Raw genomic sequence first — 16,618 nt, forward strand, 5'->3', positions numbered from 1 at the left:
CTACAGCATGCAGACCATCACCAAAAAAGAAAACAGTAATAATAAAATCACATTTATTTACTTCATAAATCAATTCAGTTACTATTCTACCTGGTAATACAATCCTGTTAGTCAGTGAAAAATGTGTTCATAATGCACTCCTGGGTGGGAAGCTGCGTGACATTTTCACCTCTATTTTAAGTTACAGTAAATTATCTCAGCAACTACTATTTCCCCCTCTGTGCATATATAACCACAGAACAGAAAAAATCCAAACCAAACAAAACAACAAGAATAAAAACATAAAACTGAAGCCAAGCCAAACCAAATAAAAACAAAACTATGAATCTTGTGAAGAAATTGACCTCAATGTCTATTCACTAGAAACATATCAGTGATTTCACCATTCCCTAGAGATTAGCATAAACAGTGCCCATGAGGGTTAGAGAAATAATCAGTATTCCCTTTGGAACTGGGGCCATACACAGAGCCAGGGAGGAATGAAACAGAGGTGTTTGCTACCCTTGAGTTTCCTGTTAGGTTATTCTCTAGAGATATAAATTTCTGAATATTCCTCAAGTATGGATAATCTAATTATATGACCCCCCAAGCCAAAGGTCAAGTAGGGATTGATTGGGACTATCTGATACAGGCTGAAAGCCAAAAAAGTGCCAAAAGGGGGCCCACAAAATTACATTTTAGAATATGTTTTCCAGAAACTATGCCTCACACAAGGGCTTACGTGTGAGAGGTTTAACTGATAATACGGTCCCAGGTAGCAGAAACAGGACAGAAATAAGAAGCCAAGACAAGGACATACTATTAGGCTACCAATATGAATAACTGGTATTTGAAACTTCTGATAAAACTTGTAAAACGCCTCTCACAACAGCAGAGGAAACTGGAGAAGAAAGGGGGATGCACTTATTCATTTGATCACATATTCCTTCTAGGTCAAGATTGACTCATAAAGCATTAGCTTCTCTACAATTTCTGGAAGCATCTGTGTAAAGGTCAAGCTAGTTCACAGACTTCCTGACCCATGTGTCAGAGAGGTCACAGGTTAGGAAGTAAGATGCAGAAGGAGAGGCCTGATCATGTTCACCTGCACAAATTTTAAGTGTCACCACGGCAGTAACTGGAATAAGATAAAAAGGATTTATAGAGTGTACAGAGGTTCTGGACACATTTCCTCCCTCATTAAAATCATAATATTAAGACAACCAATTAACAAAAATTAATTTTACTGAATATTTTTAGAAAGTCAAATCATTTAGGAAACGGCTTGTTTTAAAACTGAAAGCATATCTCTAGTTGGCATTATTGTATTGTCTAATGGGAAAAGAGAAGGTTAAATGCACTCTGGGTTTCTCTCCAAAACTTTCCTCTCTGTGCCTCTACATTTTTCACATTGTCCTTCTAATTCTTATCATTGAAATGCCAGGAAAATCCCCTGCTCTATTTCTGTCCCAAATGATAGATTTACAGAAAGCAACGAGATCCCATCATTACCCTGTTGATATTCAGCTGTGCCATTCACTTCCTTTGGACTCAGATGGAGCTGAGCCTCTATGCTCCCTTCAGCAGCCAAGTCCAGAATAGAGATTAGCTGGCATACTTCTAAATCACTAAAGACAGAGAGATCTGGCTGGTATGCTTGAGAAACACCAAAGAGGAAGTTTGGGCTTTCTCAAATGAGGTGACACACAGACCTGCCTGGTGTTAGTCAATTTCTATATCTCAATCTGCCCAAGCATTTCCAGGCAGCACCTATGAAAATGAACGCCTTTTGTCTTCTCTCATTTAAGTTGAATCTTCAATGAGTCAATGTTTGCCCAGGAAATCTTCAAACTGACTTATGAGCAGGTGAACATAACTTGTGTGTTGGTTATGTTGGTCCTATGAAAAAAACCTTGAAATTCCTCAAAAGAAAAAAAGACGTAAATCTAAAGTATTAATTATAAAGTCTCTATCAACTCCTTTTTAAAAAAGTAATTTAAACTAGAATATCCAAGTGAGCTGTGATCTTACTGACTCTACCCCCTCACTTCCCACCTCTGGACAGTCTTGTAAGAGGATATATTTAAAGACAGGTCCTCAGAACCGAAATCCTTATAATTGGCCTTGAGTGTTTCCCATGTAAGACTGCTATCTTCTGATATGCCATGACACGCTACCAGATCATCACTGCTGAGAAAACGGAGAAGAAAGTTGCCTTCAGGATGTATTTATAAGTGTATAATATATGTGAAATGAGTATTGTTTTAAAAAACACACAAAAAAAGCAATTGTCGATGTATAAATGCACAATTTTTAGTGTCATAGAAGTATACTATAGTCAGTTTTGTCACTAATGATTTATTTCCCATTAAAGTTCATGAGAGAAATAAAACATTAATGACATTCTTCCCATCAAAAAGAAAAACAATGCGTCATGACATTGGCATTTTACCATGTGTTTAAGTTGCCATTATCTAAGATAGATGACAGTTCTTTCAATGATTTTAGAGGCGATGATAATCTCTTTGCTATAAGTCTCTGGCACAGAGAGTAAAAAAAAAACTTGCAATAAGAAACGCTATTTTAGAAACATGAGGTAACGTTACTTTTTCTCCACTCTGTAATAGACATAGTTTCATCACGATGCCAGAAAAAATGCCAAGTTAAATTCTTTTTCGTTAAATGATTTCACATTGTAGGATACTCAGGATTAAACCCACAATACTGCAGAAGGCTCCTGAAATCAAGATGGTACTCGATTTCCTCAAATACCTGGAATTTCTACATATTAACTTTTTTTGAAATCTACATCCTCTTCAAACTTTTGTTGTTTTCCATTTTTTAAAAAAGCATATACTAAAGCATGAAAAATTCAGTTTCATTATTATGTGATCTTCATAGATGCCCAATAAGTATTTGCTGAAAGGTAATACCTGAGTTATAGATCTTGTTTTCCCATCTAATGTCTTATTTAATAGGTGTGCTTATTTTGGGAGGAGGGCGGTGGAAAGAAGGAGTTAGAAAAGATATAGTATAAAAGAAGCACTCAGTTAATGCATTGTTGCTCAGGATTTCCAAGAACTAAGGATGCTACATTATCTTATTATTTATATTTATATTATATATAAGAAGAGTCATTTAATTTAAATTATTGCTGTTAAAAGCACGCACACATATATATGCATGTATGCATACATTTACATTTACATACACACATATCATGGCCTTTAACATCCACAATATTCCAAAAAGGAGAACAGGAAAAGTATGATTTTCCCATTTTTACCTCAGGGAACGTGGTTCCAAAACCATACAAGAGACCTCCTTGGACTTCTAACTTCCAATCCAATAGTCCTTCCTTTACTCTTGCTACTCAAAGTGTGATCTGCAGAGCAGCAGCATCAACTTCACCTGGAAGCCTGCTCGGAATGCAGGTTGCAGGCTCTAGGCCAGACCTATTGAGTCACAGTCTGCCTTTATTAAGCTCAAGTGATTACTCTGAATATCCAAGCTTGAGAAGCACTTCCTTCTGCCACAGAGCCTCCTTCACACAAAGCCACTCATCAATTAAGATATTGATGGGAAACATTCCTTACCACATTTTATATCTAGTGAGATAAAATCTCACTAGATTTTATCATCTGAGAGAAGGACTACTATAACAGGATGATGTTTCTTGGTGATATCTCTAGCAGTGTGGCCATTATTCAAATGCTATGAAGCTTATACAGAGAAGATTCTCTTTTTCCAGGTGTCAGGTTCAATTTAGGCTGAGTGTACTCTGTTTAGCATGGTTCTGCTCTCCTTCCAACTGAAGCAAAAACTAAAAGGACTAAGTGCATACAGTCAAAGTAAATAGGGTTTCAAGACTACTAAAATTCTGGTATTATGCCTCAAAATTGATGTATGCACAACTATATGAAATGGGTTTAATTATTTCTGTTTTACACATCAGGAGGCTTATAATTTGTCTGATAGCGGGTGGAGTGGGAAATCAAATCTATTTCCATCTGATGCCAAAAGTCTGTCCTCTTAACCAAAAGGCTACCCTAACTTCCTAAATTAAGGTGAGCCATTGCTCACATGTATGCATGTGTGTGCGTGTGTGTGTGTGTTATTGTTTTGGGGAAATGTGGGGAGATGAGGTTATGTACACTCCAAAAGTCTTATGATCTTTATCCATGTAGTACTGCAGATGTTTATTAAATATGAATTGATAGTATATGCATTAATTTTTATTTCCTCTTGTCAAGTATTAGTATTTGAAATCCATTTCTCTGTATATATTTTTCCCATTAATTTTATAGTATTTATATTATTAAGTATCCCCCTCCTTTACCATGATTCATTTGAATATATTATGTTATCTTGGTGTAGTTGAGTGAGTATAGTCACAGGCTAGGAATGTTTTCAAATATTTGCTGATAGGTAAAAATATAATTACTGTTATGGACATATAAAAGAAAAGGCGGTTCTATTACTTCAGTACTGCATATTTCGATAACTCTAGAGAAGATGATGGGATCCTAATAAGACACTGAATGTTAATTAGTTTCATTTTCTCATTCTGTAAAATAGGGGTGATTATGCCTTGCTGATAATGATTTTATTGCGACATCAAAAGAATGAATAATTTTACTGTCACTCAATAGAAAAAAAACAGTTTTTTTTTTCTTTTACCAGGTAGACACTGAAAACTTAATGTATATATTATGAGAAAGTGCATTATGGAAATATCAATAACCTAACGTCAGCACTTTTGTACTTGTTGTTTGCACTGCTTGGGCTACTGTTTCCTCAGATGACATATATTTTTTCTCCCTCAATTCAGGACACTTCTTAAATGGCAACTCAGAGAGGACTTTTCTGACCATTGCATGCAAAACAGCAGGCTATAATTCTCTCAGTTTTTCTTCAAAGTATTTGTCCTGCAATTATTCTCTATATCTGTATTTGTTATTATGGGTCTCCTGCCCTGGAATATGAGTTCTACAAGAATAGGAACTTTGGTTGCTTTATTAACCATTCTATCTTCAGAGCCCAGAACAGTGGCTTGCAAATAGCAGATTCATAGCAAATGTTTGTTGAATAAATGAATGAGTGAACCAAGTCTATGTACAGCCATAGGCAAGGAATTAATAATAATGACACTACTACTACTACTTGTATCAGCTAATGTTCTTACTATGTACCAGGAATTACATGCTTGTATCAGCAAATTCTCACAACAACCTGTGGGAGTAGATATCATTATCCCCATTTTCCAGATGAAGAAATTAAAGTTTCGACTAAACTATATTAAGTCATTGATTGTCAACCTTGGTTGTACATTAGATTTATCTGGTAACCCTTTAAAAATACTGGTACTTAGGTTTCAACTTCAGAGTTCTGATTTAAGCGCAATCTCCACACTAAAGCAATTAAATTAAAATCTCTAGGAGTAGGTGCAGGGAATCGGTATTTGTTTTAAAGTTCCCATGTGACTCTAAAGTATAGCCATCATTGAGAACCTTTCATTGGCTTCAATAAATTAACTAAATTCCCCCAGGTCACATGGTTAGGAAGTGGTGGAATAGAGAGTCAAACCCAGTTTCTCTGACTTCTACCCAATGCTTCCTCTATATTTTACACATCTACTAAGGTAGAATGTATGGTATTTTAGCACCTTGCCACCTGCAATATTGCTAACTGTGACTTTGAGACAATATCGTTATATATCACATATATCTATAATAGCACAATTTTAAAGACTGTGATATTCTTACAATCAGTTTAGTTGCCTTAAGTGAAAAGAACAAACAAACAAAACAAAACAAAAAAACAGAGAGCACTTATTGCTCCCTATTCCTCTGCACTGTATAGGTGGCTTTATGGAGTAACATACAGAGAGAGAATCTCTATATCCTTTCAATATAGATGAAAGACCAGGCCCTTAAAACTGTTCCTTTAAAGACAATAACAGTGTTAAAAAGAGCAGAAATGTGTTACAAAAGCACTGTGCTATAACTTGATAAAACCAAATATGGAAGACTTCCAGTACTGGATACATTACATTTCAAGCCAAGTCTGAAAACTTAAAAAAAACAGAAAAAAAATGAGATAGGGTCTCCATAATATAAAATTTGGATCGATTGAAAAAAAAAAAAGAAAGAAACATGATTTCAAAAGTTTTTACCTATATTTTTAAGTTCCAAGAGATCATAACATCTCCAAGTGTGACAATGCTTTTAAATATGATAGCCTCAACAGTGAGAGATTTGTTTTGTGTGAGCGTGGCTTTTAGCCAGATTTATAGATCTAGATAGCACCACAGCACTGCATTACATAGTGATAAATAACACAGGCTCTGAAGTGAGGAAGACTGGGGTTTGAAATTCAGTCCTTCTACTTTTTAGCTGTAAGGTTAAGCACTCTAAACCTCTCTGAGACTCATCTGTTTTCTCATCAATCAAGTGGGAATTAAATTTACCACCACCATAACAGATTAGTATGAGGATAAAGGAGCTAGTACAGAGAGAAATATTAGTGTAGCACCTGATTCATATTAAATATTCAATATTTGCTTGCTATTCTTAGAATCATCACATGTGGTACTTCCTAGAATGAAAAAGGATTTGGATGTATTGGATGAATTCAAGTAGAATAGAAATAGAAGGTTCTCACATATATCTGCGGAGACATCCCCCCATATGCCTAAATGGAATCATTTATTTGCTAACTATTTGCATATTTTTCTAAAAATTTTTGAGATAGACAAGATGTGTGGAATGTATTTCTGAACAATTGTTGGAAGGACACCATAGAAATGCAAACTTTCTAATTGTTTAGGTAGTTTTAAATTTTAAATGATAACACATAAATGCCTCACTATTCATATCTATCAAATAACATGAAATGTCATTTTATCATTCAAATATACTTATTGTTAGAGCCCAGTAAAATTTATTTGCTTATCAAAATTATATAATACATGTCAAAGTACTGTTTTTAGAAAAAAAATGACCATCAAGACAAAGGAATGTATGATAAATATCCATATTTAGACCATCTGTCTATCTTCTTCACCATATGTCACTCTATTAATTGCTAATATCATCCTTATTATGCATCATCTCATCTGTAACATTATTCCATGAAAGTAAGAAGGCATCAATAACAACTACAGGAAAACACCTGCTATATGTGTTTCTGGTTGATAAATTTCAGCAGGCTCTTTCTGGTTTGCTCTTGAGCAAAATTTCCTAATTGCCTTTGCACAACAGGAAGTCTTCTACCAGGGCAACTTCCTCTGATTACAGTCAGCACACTGCTATCTTCTTAAACTGTTTATTTTAATTAATTAAATCTCCCTACAATATTTATTCAAAATGTTTATTTAGCAACTGTTAATGTGCACAATAATATGGGCATAATGGTCACTGGGCTAAACATTGTGAAGAAGAATAAAATATGAGTAGGAGATTATAACATCTGTAAAAGAACTTTGAAAACTATAAGAATAAATAAATACTGTTTAATGAGGGTCATAGCTCTTAGTTTGGCCAGCAATTATCTATCATATCAACTGTATACTCATTTTTTACTTTGTATATGAAGAAAAGAATTGAGCTTCATTATGATCCTTCTGTTTAATTAAAGGCAATATATAAATAGACACATTGGTAACTGTCTTCTTGGCAACAGACAAAATAGATCTATTGAAAATTCAAGCATTTTACAAGTGTTGATTATTTTGTTCTTTCTGAGGTGGTTTTGGTTGAAGGAGCAAGTCTACTGCCCATGAAATGATTAGGAACCACTACCAAAAATAACAGATTTAAATGCTAAATTGTGTGGTAAAGACAGTAAATGTGAAATAATGTTAAAGAAGTGGGGGTAAAGGATCACTGAAATAGAAAAGAATTTTTCGAGGAGACGAAAGTTGAGTAAGACTTTGAAAAGTGGGCAGAATATGGTTAATAGGTATGTTTTCATTTAGGATAAGTCAGACATATACAAAAATCAGGGCTGTGATTCTGTTCAGTACTGAGATGCTGGTATATACGTTTGGTAAGAGTTAGAGAAACAACTGGGTGGAGATAAATCATGAATGATTTTGGCAATCAGATGAGTTAACAATTATTAGCAGCAGCACCACAACTAGCAGCACCTCTATCCATATAAATGCTTGTGTTTCAGCCCATATACTAAACGCTTTTATATGGATTACCTCATTCCATCCTCATACAAATCCTTAACTCCCTATGAAGTAGGCACTGATATATAATAACATTCCTTTTACAGATGAGAAATTTGATAATTATAAAGACGGCAGATTACTTAAGTAGAAGATCAGGAATTTAAACTGGCATAGTCTGATACCTGAATTCATATTCTTGTCTATTTCATTTCACGGGTTTACAGTATGAAATTAAGAAACAACATGGGGCCTTTGAACATTCTTCAGGTATAATAAAAGTGAGATTTTGATGGGAGTAGAATGTCAGCAATATGTATGATAAATTGTAGTCCAAATGAAAAGAAATGAGACAGATGCAGTACTGGAACTACAGAATGGTGATAGTGGTAGTGGCGGTTTAGCAGTATTCCCAGAGACACTTCAAAGGAGGAATGACATAACTAAATAGATTCCTGGACCCAATTCCAATGTGTCTTGGGGGGCTGGAGCTTCCCCCACAACGCCAAGCAATTCTTGGTTTTGGACACCAGGCTGGTGTCCTACAACTCAATTCTGACACTATCTACCTACCTGGAGGTAGCATCAGATTCCACAGGTTAGGATTCAGTCTATAGGACTGCCCCCAACCCCCGTCCCCCTCCACTTTAGATGCCAGTCTCAAGCCAGGTTGTTGTCTATGCTACTGACCAATCGGTTACAAACTGGAGGTTCCCACAACCTTCTCCTTGGACTTCAGATGCCAGTCGCAAGACCATGTTTGTTACTTGTACTTCTGATTGGCTATAAATCAGAGGTTCCAAAGACCATCCCCTTTTGGGGTTTGATTAATTTGCTAGAGCAGCTCACAGAACTCAGAGAAACATTTTACTTACTAGATTACTAATTTATTATAAAAAGATATAACTCAGGAACAGCTAGACAGAAGAAATGCACAAGACAAGGCATGGGGAGAGGGCTTGGAACTTTCATACCCTCTCTAGGCACACTACTCTCCTCAAATTTCCAAGTGTTCACCAACTCAGAAGTTTTCTGAACCCTATTCTTTTGGGGTTTTATGGAGGCTTCATTACATATGCATGATTAACTAAATTACTGGCTATAGATGATTGATTTAATCTTCAGCCCCTCTCTTTTCCCCAGAGGTCAGGGGGTGGGGCTGAAAGTTCCTCTGTTGAAATAGAAAATAATCTCCAAGTTCTGCCCTTATGTTACTTCCTCCATCTCAATGCCTGACCATCTCCAAGCATGGAAATAATCTTCCTCATCTGAATTTTGCAGAGGATTGTACCTCTCTTGTAAACAAAACAGTCTACTATGTATTACTTAGTTTTGTATTTATACCTTGTAAATCAATACAAAATAATAAAAACCATTACATACTATGGATCTCATGTAGTGTTTAATCTAGCATACTTACTAATATTCATTAATGCTTGTGGAATCCAAAATAAGTTAATCAGTATGTTAATAAGTGAACAAATAACTGGATGACTGATGATTACCCCACTTTCCAATATTTTTGCTTTTCTTTGGCCTTCTTTTCTAAGATTTTTTTTTTTTTTGATGTGTACCATTTTGAAAGTCTTTATTGAATTTGTTACAATATTGCTTCTGTTTTATGTTTTGGTTTTTCAGCCACCAGACATGTGGGATCTTAGCTCCCCCAACCAGGGATTGAACCCACACCCCTTGCACTGGAAGGCAAAGTCTTAACCACTGGACCGCCAGGGAAGTCTCTGGCCTTCTTTTCTAATCTTGCCTTAATCACCTCTTCCATTACTCCCATGAATGGCTCATGCCATTGTGCCTTAACAGACAAAAACATTCGTTTCTTGGGGCCAGCTAAATAAATACTGACTGAAAATTAGTCAAAAAAATTTTTGTCCAATCTATCAAGATTCACTTTCTTAAATGTTTCCCAGTTAACAAATTATCAATTCTCAAATAAATGCTATTTCATTGAACAACATGAATGTCTGAAACTTTCTATATACCATTCATGTGCATAAATCTGCTTATTTGCATACGCTCTAGCTTTGGGATATCTATTGCATTTCCAACAAAGGAATAATTGTATCCGTAATGGTAAACTGTCAAATATCTCATATAAATAACCCATTTAGGGAAAAAAAATTATTGTCTGAGTTTGTGTAAAATCCATTAATATTAATTTCTGAATTGTTCTTTTTCTTTTAATTTATAATTTGCTGTTTGTGTGAACTTTCAGTCCCTTAAAAATCACCATTTCTTGATTGCTCAACCATGCAATACATAGACAGCAGCTATATTAATGACCTCTCAAAGGTGCAGTGCACTGATACTGCTATTTATGCTGCTGTCTAGAAAAAAGCATATTTATTCTGTCCAAGCACCCATGAGACATGAAAACTATTCTTTGTTCAGACTCACTGTGGATAGTCACTTTAAAACTTCAATTACAATTTCAGCATTTTACCTCCATTACTGTTTCCAACACCACAGCCAGTAATTTCTACTAGCAAATTTTTTTTATAAACCACACACACATGTGCCCTGCATGCAATGAGCAAAGAAATTTGTGTATAAATGATTAATATCTGCAGAGATAAGATAAAATAATAATATATGAATCTTGAACATTAAAATTTTATACCTCCCAACTAATGACTGATGACCGTTGAATGAAATATATATGCATATCTCTCTCTCTATATATGTATATGTTTACATATACATATTTCAATCATCTATCTTAGAATCAAAGAAAATAATCATACAGTAATATTCAACAAATATTTCTTGAGACTTGTCAACACAGAGCTGTTATTTGTGTTACAGGGTTTATGAAAAATAACAAAATAATATAACATTAGTTTTGCCTTTGAACAATTTACAATCATAATAAATATGATTCATTCTTTTTATTGAAATGAGAGTCTTGAATGAAAAAAGATGGTTTATAGTCTCAATCTCATTTTACGTAAACCTTAAATTCCATGATCTGGCTATAACTTCTCTTTTTATGTGAGACTTTGTTTCTGCATTAACATTAATCTCCTTTTCTTGACTCTATCCTCTATTTTCCCATTCTCTCTTGCCATAAAAAATGCACACATATAATTTATGTAAAACTGAAGCAGGATATGTGGATGCCACCATTTTGAAGCCATGATTTTCAATTTTGTCCCTTATATCTATAATTTGTCTTGAGTGGAGGATATCATAAGAAATCAACTTTAAACAGTTTACTGTTCTATTCATTGCCCAGACATTGATGAGAGTAACTCCCACAATATTTATTACTCAGTGTCCACTTTATAAAAAACAATGCAATATATTTCATATCTTAAAGCCAGGAAAAAGTTTGTTTTTGTTGTGTCATTGTCATATTTCATAGACAATGGTTTTCATGTAAACTTATGTTGTTTAAATTTGTTTGGCAGCTGTCATATTTAACATGTAAGCCATTCTTAAAAGTTTTTTACTTAAAACTTAAAGGCTTTTGCACAACAAAGGAAAACATAAACAAAACAAAAAGACAACCTACAGAATGGGAGAAAATATTTGCAAACGATGCAACCGACAAGGGATTAATCTCCAAAATATACAAACAGCTCATACAGCTCAATATCAAAAAACAAACAACCCAATAAAAAAATGGGCAGAACTAAATAGACATTTCTCCAAAGAAGACATACAGATGGCCAACAGGCACATGAAAAGAAGCTCAACATCACTAATTATTAGAGAAATGTAAATCAAAACTACAATGAGGTATCACCTCACACCGGTCAGAATGGAAAAAGGAACCCTCCTACACTGTTGGTGGGGATGTAAACTGGTGCAGCCACTGCGGAGAACAGTATGGCATTTCCTTAAAAAATTAAAAGTTGCCATATGAACCTGTAATTCCACTCCTGGGCATATATCAGGAGAAAAACATAATTTGAAAAGATACATGCAACCCAATGTTCAGAGCAGCACTATTTACAATAGCCAAGACGTGGAAGCAATCTAAGTGTCTATCGACAGATGAATGGATAAAGAAGATGATATACAATGGAATATTACTCAGCCATAAAAAGAATGAAATAACGCCATTTGCAGTAACATGGATGAACCTAGAGATTTTCATACTAAGTAAATCAGACAAAGACAAATATCATATGATATCACTTACATGTGGAATCTAAAAAAAAGGATACAAATGAACTTATTTACAAAACAGACTCACAGACATAGAAAGCAAACTTATGGTTACCATAAGGGGAGAGGGAGAGAGAGATAAATTAGGAGTTTGGGATTAAAATATACATACTACTATACATAAGATAGACAACCAACAAGGACCTACTGTATTGAACAGGGATCTATACTCAATATCTTGTTAACAACGAATAATAGAAGATAATGTAAAAAATATATTTATATATTTATATGCATAACTGAATCACTTTACAACTGAAAGTAACACAACATTGTAAATCAGCTATATTTCAATAAAAAATTTTTTAAAAGTTTTTTACCAACTTGTACATAAGCTTTTGTTTAGGATCATGTAACTGTTTTACCTTATTTTCTCATTATCCCTATTTCACTGTTTTTTTTTTTTTTAATGCTATTGCACTATATGGCATTTTGTAAACCTTTTCTTCTTCAATTGTGACTATGAATTTTATTTTATATTTTTAACATCTTTATTGGAGTATAACTACTTTACAATTTTGTGTTAGTTTCTGCTGTACAACAAAGTGAATCAGCAATATGTATACATATATCCCCATATGCCCTCCTTCCTGAGCCTCTCTCCCACCCTCTAGGGTCATCACAAAGCATCGAGGTGATCTCCCTGTTCAATGCAGCAGCTGCCCACTAGCCATCCATTTTACATTTGGTAGTGTATATATGTCAATGCTACTCTCTCACTTCGTCCCAGCTTCCCCTTCCCCCACTGTGTCCTCAAGTCCGTTCTCTACATCTGCATCTTTATTCCTGCCCTGCTACTTAGGTTCATCAGTACCGTTTTCTGTAAGCCTTTGATAATGAGAAAGGTAATGAATAAACATCTACCTGTGACATGAAAGCTTTACTTGAACCTGAGAAAAATCTAGGCTCTCTGTTCTTCTTACCCTGGGTTGCCATTGTCAAGTGAGTAGAATATACCTATTTGCTGCCATTTTCTTATTTTCTATTCCTTCTTTAATGCTCTGAAATCTTGCTTCTCTCCCCAAACTATGAATAGTCTTTCTTAAGGGCTTTGTCATTTTACAGACATTTGAGCTTGGGTGAGTGACTGGATCTCTCTGTGTCTTACAATACTCATTTCTAAAATGGAGATAATAATGCCTCCATTGGTTTGTTTTGAGGATTTAAATGAGTCAAAGTACATGTAGTGGTTAGCACAATGCCTGACACATACTAAGTGCCTACAAAATTAAGCCTATGATAAAATCTCCTACACAATTCCATTATTTTCAGTTTTTTTATACTTATTAACAGGGTAACATTTTTCTAGTCTCATATAGAGTTGAATATCAACTTTGACTCCTTCTTGTCACTTTCTCCTTCCATATCCAACTAGTTGTCAAATACTTTGTCTTTTTCCCTTTATGAGAGCTCTCAAATCTATCCCTTCTCTATTCACCAGAATCTGTCTGAGAGGACTATACAGAGTGTGGCAACTCAGTGAAAATGTTCCCTGAGGGAGATGAAGAGCTAACGGAATTTTGAGTACTAAGACATTGAAATATGCAGAGATGTCATTATTAAAAATAACAACAACAACGCAACAAACAAGCAACAAGAGAGCCAGTAAGCCAGAATGAGGTGTTCATTCTCAAATATAGCTAAATAAAGTTTAGAATAAAAAGGCCTCATTTAATTTATATGAAAATATTTAATTTGTAGGAAGGTGGTGGAAGTAAATCTTATCTGCAATTACTGGTAATATGAAAAGCCAGAGCACTCAATGATTTGTCTTAGTTTAAATTAACTAATTATAGAACAAGTGCTCCACCTCCACTGGCACCAACATCACTACTATTGGACACATAAGCAATTCAAATGGCAAATCATACAAGTGGAGGTGCAATTATGGTTTAAAAAAATTTATATCCACATCAATGACTATACATGGTAATTCATGATTAAAAAAAAAAAGGCCAACAAAGTTACCACTGCCTTGTATTACATATTTTAAGGTTCCAATTTGTTGCTATATGATTATTAGATTGGGAACTCCTTGGGAATCTGACACAGTGGTTTGCATATTACAGATTTTCAATAAATATTCTTAAATACATGAGCTAAATGTTTCCTGCATTACACTCAAAGTTTCAATTGAAATTTATACTCAGTGGAATGAAGTTCAAACTATTAAAATGTGTTAAGAGAGCATTTTTGTTTTAAAGACTTTTCTTTACCTTTACATACAGGCCTGTGATCACTCCAAGCAGCAAAGACTTCAGCTATCCGTTGACAGGTGATGCTCTTAGCACCCTGCAGGACATAATCTTCATCACAAGAGAACTGCACAGTTGATCCAAGGCTAAAATTGAGCAAAGGATTAAAAAACAGTATTAGAAGAATATAACATAATGGTTAGGCTCCGGTTCTACTGGCAATATCCAATAGGTCAAAAATGTTCCACAGTGACAAAAAAGATTGTTCTTTTTAGAAACCAAAATATGAAAATATGACTTGTACAAATATATAATAAAAATCACAAACAAGAATCTACTATAAATCAATAACATGCAGGTATTCGTAGGAATTGCAAAAAGCTCTCATCAAGTTTAATTATCTTGTTATTAGTTGTAGAAGCCAAGGTTAAATAATTGACTAAATTTCCCATCTTAAGTAGGTGGTAAATGTCAAGCAAAAAGTGGACTTTCTGACTTGAATGCAGTGCTTGTGTTCATACCACATTATAGTACTTCTCTAGCAGGTATTTATATGTGTATTTACTTGGACACGTGTATGTCCATCCACAGACACACATATACAGTTAGGGCTGCAAAATTGTGCTGATTGTTTTTTAGATAAAATTCACCCACCATTTCTTATTTAACTTATTGCAATTTGGATTTTGCTTCCCTTTCCGCTGAAAGAGAAGTTACCAAAATGATCATTTTTTTAAAATCCTAATTGCTAAGGGTAATGGATCTTTTTTTCTGAAATTAAAAAAAAAAAAACAACTGACCATGCATTTTTCCCCCCTAAAATCCTTAAACAGTAACTCACCAGTAAAAAAAAAAAAAAAAAAAAAATCCTATTTTCTTAATGTTGCATAAAAAGCCTTCCAGCAGTAAGTCCCTGCCAGTTTCTCCATCTCATCCCTAACGCAATGCCACATGTCATCAGCACCTCTAGCAGCTGACAGTTTTTGTGCATGCCATGCTGTTTTCTGCCTGCACTGTTCTCCCTGCCACCTCTTCCTGGAGAACATTACCTGCACCCTCTCACTCAGCCAGTGCCTGAACAGCTCCTGTTCAGCTTCCTGAACTTGTCATGCAGGGGGATTGCATCATCACATTTGTGTTGTTAAAAGATATCTCTGGAACAGTATGGTGGACAGTGTAAAAGGAAGATTAATTAGAGAAAGGGAGGCCAGTAAAACAATAAATCAAGTAGTTTAGGTCAAGGGTTGGCAACTATGTCCGTCCTGCAGGCTAAATCTGGTCTACTGCCTGTTTTTTTATACAGTCTAGGGGCTAAAAATGGTCTTTACTCTTTCAAACATGTGAAACAAATATCACAAAAAGAATAATATTTAATGAAATGTAAAAATTTATTAAATTCAGATTTCAATGTCCATAAATAAAGTTTTATCGGGACACAGGCACACTCCTTCATTGACACATTGTCTATGGCTATTTTCATGTTACAATGTCAGAGCTGAGTAGTTGCAATGGAGACTCTTTGGCTTACAAAGTATAAAATATTTACTATCTAAACATTTATAGAGAAAGCTAGCTAACCTCTGGTCTAGGCTAAAGATGACAAAAAACCTGAACTAAGAGGCAGAATGGCAAAGAAAAGAAAGTTTTAGTATAGGTAAAAATCTCTAGGTGTTAGAATCTACTCTCCTCTGGAGCCATTTTTTTCCTCTCATTCTTTCTTTTTAAAAAGTGGTTTTATTTTAAATATAAAACACATTCAGAAAAGAGTACAAAACAAGATGCAGAGATCAGTGAATTATCATGAATTGAACACCCCTATAACCAAGTAACAGACCATGCTATTAGCCTGAGCAGCCTTCCAAGTTTACCTAATGGTCAATTCTCTGCCCTTTCTTACTTCATCGTCTCAGTAAATGGAAACACTATCCTAGATGAAGGCTAAAAATCTCAGAGTCATTCCTGACTCTTTTTCTTCTTACTTTTCACATTCACCCCATTGAGCAGCTCCTGTGAGCAATACTTTCAAAATCAAGAACCTAGCTTTCTCACCCTTACAGTGATCTAAGCCTCCATAATTTCT

General features: G+C 34.7%; 1 protein-coding gene across 3 annotated transcripts in view; it reads right to left on the reverse strand.

Moving 5' to 3' along the window:
* The window catches only part of CSMD3 (CUB and Sushi multiple domains 3), a 1,197,799-nt gene that overhangs the window by 656,102 nt on the left and 525,079 nt on the right, over window positions 1-16,618 (reverse strand). For all 3 annotated transcript variants that reach the window (XM_061171997.1, XM_061171996.1, XM_061171995.1), the window contains one exon: window positions 14,560-14,684. In XM_061171997.1, coding sequence (XP_061027980.1) covers window positions 14,560-14,684 — 125 coding nt within the window. The remainder of the gene's footprint in view (window positions 1-14,559; window positions 14,685-16,618) is intronic.

This window comes from Eubalaena glacialis, chromosome 17, assembly GCF_028564815.1.
Source record: "Eubalaena glacialis isolate mEubGla1 chromosome 17, mEubGla1.1.hap2.+ XY, whole genome shotgun sequence".
Lineage (NCBI taxonomy): Eukaryota > Metazoa > Chordata > Mammalia > Artiodactyla > Balaenidae > Eubalaena > Eubalaena glacialis.